At 45.3% G+C, this 12397-nt stretch overlaps 1 protein-coding gene across 1 annotated transcript in view; it reads left to right on the plus strand.

Moving 5' to 3' along the window:
* The window catches only part of lrp1bb (low density lipoprotein receptor-related protein 1Bb), a 229017-nt gene that overhangs the window by 182821 nt on the left and 33799 nt on the right, over positions 1-12397 (plus strand). Inside the window, exons 56-64 of the mRNA XM_030344004.1 lie at positions 707-890; positions 1400-1485; positions 4128-4250; positions 7709-7890; positions 8189-8388; positions 8977-9165; positions 10336-10484; positions 10981-11074; positions 12163-12279. Of these exons, the coding sequence (XP_030199864.1) occupies positions 707-890; positions 1400-1485; positions 4128-4250; positions 7709-7890; positions 8189-8388; positions 8977-9165; positions 10336-10484; positions 10981-11074; positions 12163-12279 (1324 nt within the window). The remainder of the gene's footprint in view (positions 1-706; positions 891-1399; positions 1486-4127; positions 4251-7708; positions 7891-8188; positions 8389-8976; positions 9166-10335; positions 10485-10980; positions 11075-12162; positions 12280-12397) is intronic.

A 12397-nucleotide genomic window follows, 5' to 3' on the forward strand; every position in this document is an offset into this window, starting at 1 on the left:
ACACACACACACACCCTTCTCCCCTCCGTCTTCCTCACCCCCACCCCCATGCCACCCCCAAGCTCATGGCTTAAAAAATAATGGCAGTGATGACATTATCCCAAATGACACAAACACCACACACACACACACACACACACACACACACACACACACACACACACACACACACACACACACCCCCCACACACAAACATTGTTGTTTGTGGCGGGGGGGGGGGGGTTATCCCTTCCTGGCCTGGACATACAGATCAGCACCAGTGAGACTTGAAGGCTATAACTTTGGATAAGGAAGGGATTTGAACTGGCTCCAGTCCAGCTGATAGAAGCACTTTTTTATTTTCGCTCTGGGGTTGGCTGGCTAAAGCAGAGTATATATATATATATATATATAAATAATATATGGCAAAGTATATATATATAGATACTTTGCCATATATAAAATGCTATATATATATATATGCAACAAAATAGCATAATAGATATGGCACAGTATATATATATATATATATATATATACACAGTATATATATATATATATATATACTGTGCCATATATATTATGCTATCTATACCATAAATATTATGCTATCGACAATCCTGTCATCATATTTGACGTAAAAAAAACAAACGTCCGTTTGCGTGTGGACCAAAGAACAAAGAACGCACCGTCCGACTGTGTCACCTGTGTCCAACCCCTCTTCAGTGCAAGTGCTGGCCAGGCTTTCGGCTGAAGGACGACGGGAAGACGTGCGTGGACGTGGACGAATGCTCCTCCATCCTTCCCTGCAGCCAGCGATGCATCAACACCTACGGCTCCTACAAGTGCCTGTGTGTGGACGGCTACGAAGCGTTGGAACGCAGCCCCAACGTCTGCAAGGCTCTGTCAGGTGAGCCCTCGTGGCGGGGATCGCCGTCGGCAACGTGTCCTCGTGATAGAGGTTTGAAACCCAGGCGAAAGGTTTACGGTTCGAAGCCCCCGTTGTTGGTTTCGGTGTAGCTGCTGTTCCTTCAGTGTTTTTGATGTCGTACTTTTTTGTTCTGCACCAAAAAAAAAATTCTACATTTCACCTTGCGCAAATGTTCCTATCAAAGCTATCAAATTAGATTTCCGGAGAAGAGGCATCTCTCTAATCTTCTGTCAACCTTGTTTTTTTGTCAATGGTTGTCATGGCACCATGGTGGAACAGTAAAGTACATTTTTCCGAACTAGTCCATGGCCGTCCTCCATTTGAATGTATTCTGGATCTAGCCCAACACTTCAGAGAGTGCCTCAAGGGCTCAAAGGAGAGAAAATATGAAAACCATTCATACAACTTGGTTATCGGTGGTTAACCTATGTTGGTGAAGTCCTTTGTCTGTAACATCAAGCCATGCACTCCCTTTCCCCGTCTTCCAGCCGAAGAGCCTTTCCTCATCATGGCAGACCACCACGAGATCAGGAAGCTGAGTGTGGATGGCTCCAATTACACCATATTGAAACAGGTGAGAGATGTCTGCTTCATTGGACGTGTTTTGAAAAGCGCCGTGAGGCACACCTCAAAAAAACACCTCAGCACTTTAACCAGGCAAGTAAAAGAAAGAAGAATCACAAATAACTGAAGTTTCCAAACTACTGTACCAATGTTTTTACTTTGGTGGTGTTGGGATGAATACAGTACAGTGTGAATGTATCACCTTTTGTTTTAGCAATAGAAACCCCTGTTATTCAAATGAGCCTTCCGCCAACGGATGCAACTCTATATTTTTAAGAACTAAAGGAGTGATTCATTTACACCTTTTTTGCTAACATTGTGGCTGTTGTCGTGTTGATGCCTTTTTTTTCTACAGAGGAAAAAAATGTTGAATCCACATGCCCCATGACCACGGTTGATTGTAACGACAATTGATTTTGATTGTCAAACACACGGTTAAGTGGCAGTGTGCTATCACTACAATGCGCTCCACGTCAAGGCGATCTAACGAGAGCGATAAAGTTTAGCTCTCTTACCACTTAGTGCGGTCAATTTATGCAACAACAATTAAGATGTGTTGTGCCGTGGATCACATAACCAGGGCGCTGGTCAGGGCCACTTTGAGAACACTCTAATTTTCTGCTCATTTCAGTGGGTCAATGGTGCTGAGGAGTGAGCCATTTTATGCACTCGGTTTTTATGTGTTCGTTTAAGAGTCTCGGTATAACGGCTCCTGATCTAAAAATTGATTTTCATGCTGTCATTTTATCCATGCTTTTTTATTTTTCATTTTTCAGTTTCATTTTTAGTTTAATATTCATTTTTTTGATGGGGGGTATACTTATAACAAACTTTTAGATGCTTTTACGATTGGTACTTTAGGGCTCGCCACACTTTCACACTTTGTTAATCCACCGGTGGGAAATTCCGGTTCGAGCTAGGATTTACTTTCCAAAGCTGTTATATCAGGGAGTTAAAACTAGTAAGCCTGTTTTGCACGTGAGACCTTTTACTCATTCTTAATGTCACCTCAAAACTGGCATGCGCATGGGGGTGCGTCGTTAAATAAACGAGTGCATTAGCTTCCTCGGTATCCTACTCTGGTAATATCCCAAATAGCGATTGCATAACCCCATCGTAGGTGTGTAATGTAGCATAATGTCCTCTGACGTCAAGGGGGCTTTGGCAATGACAATATGTGTCTGCCGATTCCCTGCATTATGATGTCCCAAACTCCCACCGAGCCCCCAACCCTCTCCGACCGTGGAAAAGCTATTTCCATCATTGACGGGTCGCAGTAGGGCGAACCCGGTCGGGGCTTTGAGTCTGTCTGTTAATTATCACAAATCACCATCTGGGATTTAAATCAAGCCCCTTGCCGTCCCCATTGTCTCCTCCCGGAGCCCCGTTATGCTCTCGTTTAGCTCCCCGACGCTCCTCCGTCCGGAGTGTTTCTCGCCAGCCACAATTCACTTTAATCGCCGCTCGCCTCGCTTTAATGGACGCCAGAGTGGGAGATATGCATATGTTTCCGCTAAGTGGTCCTGGCAGGATACTCCGTTGACCTCACCTCACTTTACCATGCCGTTACTTACTTTACGCTGTTCGGGAGATGGCTTTGCACCGCTCTATGTAGATCTCCTAATGAGACGATTGCGTTTAATGCCCTGCCACCCTCAGCCGATCTCAGCGCTAGCAGGCGGCGCCGAGGCGTAAATAACGTCGGCAGACGACGCAAACCGTCACAGGCTCTCGCCGCAACCGCCTTAGCCGACGCAGCAAGACTCTTGAGAGTGTCGTCGACAGGAATAGGACTCGTTTCGGGGCCGCGTTGGCACCTGCATGGTACGGCATTCTCGGTTGCATGAAGTCATCCGATATAGCCTGTCAGATTCCTCCCACCTTCTCCTCTCCCCACATCTTCACCTTTCCTTGACACGCGCCACGGGAGGTGTTTGGGAAGGGGACGGGGTAGGGAAGGGAAGCCGTGTGACGGATGTTGATTTGTGCTAGCATGACAAGGCGGCGACGGTAGCTTCCTGGTCCCGTTCGACGACGACGCTGCCACTTTGATCCACGTCCTTAGACTCCCTTTGCGCTGAAGCTAACTGGGTTGTGGTTGAATGCGGGGAAAATGAAACAAGTATTTTGATGGTAGACTTGAATGGAGGAAAGCTGGGAGTTAAGCATCCTTATTAACCTCGTCTGTTGGCGTGTTTTGTTGCCGCGGCGGTTGCCATGCAGAGAGCAGGAAAAGCTTTCAATTAAACGGACAGCTCCTCTGCTGTTTGTCTCAACAGCTGCTGCCGGCATCTGGCTACGGCACATTGTACAACAGTAGACCCTGCTCATTAGGGAAAATGAGTGTATGTCAAAAGTTTGGGCTAAAATTAAATCAAAATAGTATGATGCATGAACTCACTATCTGTCAGTCATTATCCTCCATTATTCATTGTCGTCTGCACCGTTTTGTGTGTGTGCATGCACGTGTACACACACAATCTGGCTATAGGCACAACTACAATACCGCAACGCACGCCATAGTGTTCTCATAGCAAAAAGCCTTCACTACTCTTTACCCTGAATACAACGTGTATCCATATCGAAAAACCATGCCTTTCTCAATCAACCCAACTCTCTCTCTCTCTGTCCCTCTCCGCCTGTAATCCCCAGGGTCTGAACAACATCATCCACATAGACTTCGACTACAGGAAGGAGTTCATCTACTGGGTGGACTCGACCCGGCCCAGCGGACGAAAGATCAACCGGATGCGTCTCAACGGGAGCGACCTCAAGGTACCCAGGGGGTCTGTTTGCCGCGTGGACCCCCACCTTATGGTGTCCACTGTCACTGAAGACCCCACAGCTCGTGTCCCCCCACTCTAGCCTGCACAGACGGCCCTTGTCATGTCCTCCTCAGCATCAACACGCGCTGCTCTTTTTGATGGCTGCGTATTCGTTTTTTTTCCTTTTTAATCTCGTGCCATCTAATTACGGATATGCAAGTCATTAGCGATTATGCTCTATCCAGCCCTGCGTCAATACCCCGGATCTGGCCATTAGTGTCAAGCTGAAGACTTGTGTCTTCCTCCCCTCTTCTTTTATTTATTTTATAGATGTTATAATGGCGTTTAAGTGCCTGCAGCCAACAGCCTGTCTGCTTCGTAATGAATGTAAATGAATGGCACTGATAACACGGTTGGTCTTAAGACGGAGGTAACCCGGCTTCAAGGCACTCTATGCAATCACCAAGGTCTGCCGAGGTCACCGGATCAGAGCACAGACATTGGGACTCTCAGTAGATATTAGCATTGGTGTGCGAGTCGGTGTGTTGGTGGGTGGGTTGTGGGGGGAGCAGGGGAGTGACAAAATGCTAATTTGGCTGAATGAACTCCCACATTCTCAGTTTGAGGCCGCGCCGCAGCTCTGTGTGAGCACAAACTGTTTAAGATACAAATCAGCCCTCAACCACAGTGGCTAATTAGCGTAGCCACGGAAACCCCATGCCAATCCTCTACGCCCACCCTACAATGAGTAAGAGGAGGGTTGGGCCATTAAAACAAATTAAATAGATCCATTATTATGGACTCGTTTTGCCCACATATAACAGCGTCAGCTATAGCTCACATATTACCCACCATCGTGCAAACAGATGATGTGCGAAACTGTCAGTAGCAATGATTTATATTTAAAACGAAAAACCCACTACTGTTGTGATAGTAAACACTGATGACTTTTTTTTGCTTTAAAAACTGAAATACTGCTCGTCTTTAGCGCGCATGATTGATCACTAAACAACCACCAAGGGCACTTTTCAAGACACCTGTTTCGCTTTGCTAAACATAAAACTCTTGTCTCAGCCCCAAGGTGATTCTCTATTTTTTCTTTTCGGGGGGTGGGGGGGGGGGGGGGGGGGGGGTTGTTTGAAACACCATGGGCCGCGTACTTTGGTGAATTCAGCCGTTTGTTTATGTGTTTGATGAGCTACATTTTAAAATGTTGACATTTCCCGCCGCTTAACTTTAATTTCCACATCAAGCGCTGATGTGAATCCTTTCAGAGAGATCCTAGCACCGGGGGAGTGAAAGCCTTGAATGTTGAATGCAATCTCTCCTTTTTTCCCCCCTGGGGGGGTGGGGGAGTGGGGGCGCTATGATGGAAACCCCTCGATCTGTGACATTTGGAGCCGACTCCTTGAAGCTACATTGAGATGGAATTGCTGTATAATAGGGGTTCTATTCTATTGCCAATGCTATATATTTTCTTGCAAATGATGACAGAGAGGACCTCAAAGCATATTGTGTCCCTTAATGGCAGATTGCACGGGTGACGAGAGTTTGAAACAGTTTTTTTTTAAGCCATCGGTTTTATCTGCCAGCTGGCGCAAGCACTGTTTATTCCAGGCAACTGCTTTTTTTCTCCCCATTCAAATTCAAAGGCGAGGCTATCTCGATGATGGAGCGCTGGGATGTTGATGGAATGTTCTAGAATTCATATTTTTTTCCTTTCATCATGGAACCGCTCTCAGTCAGACGTTGTTTAATAAGTTGTCCCCGACATCGCTCTTTGTTGTTTCACTCCCTCTCTCATTTTCTCCCTGCATATCAATGATTTTCCCACTGACACTAGTCCGCTCCCTTCGACTCTAAAGGATAGATTGGCTGCTTTGCAACCCATGACTTGTTTCAAATGCTCATTCCCGTTATGTGCATACTCCTGCGTTAAATAGCAGAAGTAGTAGTATATGGAGTCAGAACAGTCTCATTATTAATGAATGCACAGAGAAGGATTCACAAATGTATTTTGTGATTTATACATAAATTACTCTCTTCTCACAAATACATTTCAATGCACACACAAATGGATATCGGCATGTATAAATGTAAAATAAATCCATAAACAAAAATAAGTTTTCACAAACATATTTCTGATCCACACACAAATATGTCTTGTTTTAAATAAAGGTAATATAAATCCATAAATATATTAATTTAAAAAAGATTTGCAATTTTCATCAAAAATGTATTTGGGTGTTGTTACATTTATGTACAAACTGTTAAACTTGAATTTACAAGACGCTTTTCATTTGTGAGCTTGTTTGCATTTGTGTGTGAAACTGTCTGCATTTATGTGTGGATTTTTGAGACTCTCCTGACGTCGCTAGATTCACAAATGCATTTTTTTCAACAAGGAACTCTCTGTAGCCAATCAGATGCCTCCCTCGTTTTCAGCCAATCTAATGGCTGCAGTTCCGACCTCTGAGTCCAGCCTCCAAGCCTCCCGGTTCTCTGTCAAATGTCTACTCTATCGGAAAGAACATGGTTTTTTGAATGATCGTACATAACAATCTCTAGGTGGTGAAGAAGTGAATGCTGCGTCACGACACTTTTTCCATCTAATTTCGACTGGGTTTTGGGATTATCGGTGCCGTTAAAGTAGTAAACGGCACCGACGTAAAAACCCAGTCACAGCAGTCATGTGGTTGACTGAAAACGAGGGAGGCATCTGATTGGCTACAGAGACTTACTTGTTGAAAAAAATGCATTTGTGAATCTAGCGACGTCAGGAGAGTCTCAAAAATCCACACATAAATACAGACCAGTTCCCACACAAATGCAAGTAAGTTCACAAATGAAAAACGACTTGTAAATACAAGTTTAACAGTTTGTATATAAATGTTACAACATCCAAATACATTGTGATGAAAATTGCAAATATCTTTTTAATTAATATATTTATGGATTTATATTACATTTATTTAAAACAGGGTACATTTGTGTGTGGATTAGAAATGTGTTTGTGAAACTTATTTTTGTTTATGGATTTATTTTACATTTATACATACCGATATCCATTTATGTGTGCATTGAAATGTATTTGTGGGAAGAGAGTAATTTATATATAAATCACAAAATACATTTGTGAATCCTTCTCTGTGCATTCATTATTAATGAGACTGTTCTGACCCCATAGTAGTAGAACATCTTCAACAGCATAACCATAAGCCAGCTCTGACTTGGCCTCAACATTTGAATTTCTGCCATCTGTTTGTCAATCAGATAATCAACAACGCTGTGTGGCAGTGCAGAATATATATGTATATGTATTTGTTGACTTATACTGACCTTTACCCACACCTTGCTGTCGAGGATAAGTGATAGTGAAAACTGTGATTGTGGAATACAGGTGATGTATTATAGTTGATCATTTAGTTGAACATGAACCCGTCGATCCAATGTAATCCACGTCCTCAGGTCGTCCACAAAACGGCAGTTCCCAGTGCCTTGGCGGTGGACTGGATCGGGAAGAACCTGTACTGGTGCGACGTGGAGAGGAAGACCATGGAGGTGTCCAAGGCCAACGGCCTCTACCCCACCGTCCTGATCAGCTCCGGACTTAAGAACCCCACCGACCTGGTCCTCGACCCCCAGACCGGGTAGGCCCCCTGTCCGTTCACACCCCAAAGCACGCCGCACCAACAAGGACACACACTTGTTGCTGCACTGCAGTCCACACACACACACACACACACACACACACAACACAAGCAATATTTCCTGAAGATTGATCGTCGCTCTGACTCGCAGTGAACCTGCTGATGAATAATTCACGGCGCCATGGCGTGTGGAGGGCCTTGGCGTTCGCACACTTATCATGTCTATAATGTTAAGGGCCATGTTAATCTGGTTTTCACCGGTGGGGTTCTGACTTTGTTGGAACCTGTCCACCGCCAGGTACGTGTTCTGGGTGGACTGCTGCGAGGCGCCGCACATCGGGCGTATCGGCATGGACGGCAGCGGCCAGGTGGTCATCATCGACACGGAGATCTATAGCCCCATGGCTCTCACCATCGATTACACCACTAAGCGGCTGTACTGGGCCGATGACAATCACATCCTGTTTGCCAACATGGACGGCACCCAGAGACGCAAAGGTGAGGCGCGTCATTTTGGCAACACCGACAGACAATAATTGGCCACTTAGTTGAGTAAATCTTGGACGGTGATGAGTTGTAATTCAACGCGGGACTCAAACAGCCCGGCTGTACGCTGTACGAAGCTCGTTCAATCCGGGACATAAATTATTCCTGGAACTATTAATATCTAATCGGCATCAGATGGGATCCATCAGCGTGCTCAGATTAATGACAGAATATTGAGGGATTGACATGATTTATGAAGTAATTTAAACCTCTGTCACCATGGCTTTGCATAACATAAATTGTTCATGTTTCAGTGGGGAAATAAAGGTTATTATGAGCAGCGTTCCAAGGACTTCCCCACATGGGCGCTCATGTCGTGGGCTTCTATAATATATCAAATTACAACATGAAATTGTTTTTAATTTGATCATCAAAAGTTTCACACAGTGCCACTTCAGAAGCTGATGCATGGTGCGACTGGTTCTCATGCACAGTGCGGGTGGGGGTTGAGAGGTGGATGCTAGGTATCAAAAGTGATTTATTCCATTGGATCACTGTCTCCCTGGGATACTCACTGCCCTTTTATTTCCCTGCCTTCAGTGTCGTACGATCACATCCAAGGGGTGATGGCCCTGACCCTGTTTGAGGATTTCGTGTACTGGACGGATGGGAAATCCAAGTCACTGCGACGGGCCCACAAGACAAGCGGCGCCCAGGCCATTGAACTCCTCAACTCATGGCAAGCGATCAAATCCATCAAAGTCTACCATTCCCTGCGTCAGCCCGAAGGTAGGAGAAGGCTGAGAGACAGCACACCTGTTGTTAGTTCCCGTCCCCCTTTGGCCTTGGTTTAATTGATTGTGTGTAATGTGTGCATGTGATGTTCCTGCTGCTGGGGCAGGCTCGTGTCTGTTCAAAACTTTTATATATGACTATATTATGTTTGTTTAAAGGCATTTATTTATATGTTAATACCATTTCTACCATTACAGTTCATCCATAAACCGCAATTGCTCATCATGCAACAGACCATCCGAAATCCATGTGAAAAATATGTTTCAGTTCAACTAAGATTTGATATCAGCAGAGGTCGTAGGAGTTGCCAGACAAAACGTTCGACACACCAGTCTTTACGTTGAGGTCTCGAAGCCTGACCCAGACATGTCAGGCTGCGACGGGTACAACAGCCTGATCCGATGTCCCGACGTTCATAATCGCCCAAAACGCTGAACGCATTTCGGAGACGGCAAAATGGTGTTGGAATGTTGGAATCAGGCTGAACTTGTGGAGCCTGATCCCGGCATTAAGCGGCTTAGCTTACCTAATTGTAAGATTGTAAAAGCGCTACTCTAGAACTAGAAGCCTTCTCCTTCTAACCCCCTTAATTTTGCTTTAATAATTTAGTTTGGCCTTCAAAGAAAAGTTTGGATAATTCAAGGATGGCTATGATAAGAAAAGTCAGTTTTAAAAAGAAGCAATCTTCGGGACCGCCTGAGACTGGCAGAATATTCCCTACTTTGCAAGACGGGTAGGAATTGTAGAAACTTGCCGTGAGATATCGCTCACCCCACACACTCCTGCTTGTTACCGAAGTGGAGGAAGCAACACAAAGCACCGCAGATAATCATTGTCCTTCGTTTTCTCCCCTGTGGAGGCATTACGGCCCACCACCGCTACAGAAGGTGCGTCAACACGTCGAAGGGCTTTTCCAAATACTATGTCTGGCCACCGCAAAATCGAATTACAGCAGAGGCAGGGCTCGATGTTGTGCCAAAACACACACACACACACACACACACTCACGGCTTGTAGCGGTGTGAGGGTTGCCCTTGCACCGCACACGGGCACACATCCCTGCCCATGTGCGGTGCTCATCGCTCTGCTCATTACGTCGTGCGCACGCGGCCACACCGCCGCCCCCTGATGTGATTCTCGGCTACGTGTTCTCTCCTTCCGCAGTCCCCAAGCATCAGTGTCAGGTTGCCAATGGAGGGTGCAGCCACCTGTGTCTCCTCTCCCCCGGCGGGGAACACAAGTGTGCCTGTCCCACTAATTTCTACCTGGCGGCGGACAATAAGACCTGCCTGTCCAACTGCACCTCCAGTCAGGTTAGTTCAAGTCGAACTCGCTCGCACTGTTTCAGATCAGCATCGCCCCTTTGTTGTTGGTGCCGTTGTTACATCCCTCCCTAAAGGCAAATGAGTTGTTGTTGTGTTTTGTTTTTTGTTTTTTTGTCGGCTTCCCTATGGGGCGTACTCTTTTTGTTCCTGCTGGCTGTTAGCCTGCTCCTGTGGTATAGCTACCCTCTTTGCGGTGGCATATTGATATATGCTCTGGCTTTGAAGTGCCTTCATCTTGTTTCCATGTTCACTCTGAATTTGATGGTGTGTGTGTTGTTTGTGTGCGAACGGCCTCATGTGGCCTTTTGTGTGTGTGTGTGTGTGCGTGTGTGTGTATGTGTGTGTGTGTGTGTGTGTGTGTGTGCGTGCGCCACATGCCTGTGTGTACATGTGTTGACTAACTGTTTTCTTGTGTGTATTTTCTTGTTTCTTGTGTGTGTGTTGATGTGTGTGTTTGTGTGTGTGTGTGTGTGTGTCCCAACAGTTCCGCTGCGGGACTGACGAGTGCATCCCGTTCTGGTGGAAGTGTGACACGGTGGACGACTGCGGCGATGGCTCGGATGAACCAGCTGACTGCCGTGAGTCTGCCAGACGCTCCCCGGTGTTGTCACGACAACCATCGGTTGCTTTGACTAATGCATGATCCTGCAGAAAAAACATCAGATTTGTCGATTACTTTTTCTTGAACATTTCTTTTTACTTATTTTGCGTATTTTGTTGAGTTTCTATATTAAATGAGTTTCGAGTTCAATGGTGAGTTACTTAATGTCAGCCAGTGATAACACGCATTGGGTTAAAAAATATGATATAAGTTAACTGATGGTCACTCTGTCATTTCTAAAATATAGTTAGTGGAACAAACAAACTTAGTTAAAATATTCCCTTTCCAAATGTATTTCTTCACATTGGTTGTGGTGGATACCATAAAAACAAGAAGGAACCAAGTCCATTTCCAGTTTTTGGAGATAATTTTCTCATCTGGACACCAGATAACAGAATTGTCCTTCAGGACTCTGGTGCCCAGGTTTGAAAGTCTCCCAGGAAAAGGCTGGGGCGTTAAAGTAAATCACAAATTTCTAACTCTGTGAAAATGAATTAAGTGAGTCTCCGCTATCTTTCCTCGCCCTTACTTTACCATCAGATCCTTCTGCCAGGAGCAGGAATAATGTGATTTCAGGGAATCAGTCTACTCAAGACTGAATCCACTTCTTTCCAAGAACAGCCAAAGATTACCTGGAACGGTTCTCGTCCAGTGTTTTTAAACATGGCCGCGTCTGTGCCCAAGGAAAGTGTTGACGCACAAATTAAGTACAACTACAGCTCATAATGTCTAATTAGTAATTATCAAATTGGGATGGTAATGACTGGGATATTGCTGTTACCCATTTGGCAAGGACATTTCATATGTTTAAAAGTGATTGAAAACCAGCCTTTGTGCGTTTACTGCTGCTGCAGAAAAACACAAGACGCAAACACATCCCTTCACATGGCTCCCCTTGTACTGGTATACATATTTAATCCACACTTCCCTTTTGTAGTGAATGGTGCCAACTAAGATTGGGATCATGTGGAAACGGAATCCTGTGGTAAGAAGATACGCTATGATTGATTGAACAATTTTATACTTTTTCTTCTTCTTTCTTTTTTTTTTTCCTTCCCCATAAAGCGGAATTCAAATGTCAACCAGGGCGCTTCCAGTGCGGCACGGGTCTCTGTGCGCTCCCTCCCTTCATCTGCGATGGAGAGAACGACTGCGGAGACAACTCGGATGAAGCAAACTGTGGTAAGGACGGGGGGGGGGGCGCGGTGAGGACCTTTTAGAAACCATTGCCAGTGGGGAGCTGATGGAAGATGGAGTGAATCGTGTAATAATAGTTATTGCAACCCAAAATTAACTCGAC

This window comes from Gadus morhua, chromosome 20 (assembly GCF_902167405.1).
Source record: "Gadus morhua chromosome 20, gadMor3.0, whole genome shotgun sequence".
Classification (NCBI taxonomy): Eukaryota; Metazoa; Chordata; class Actinopteri; order Gadiformes; family Gadidae; genus Gadus; species Gadus morhua.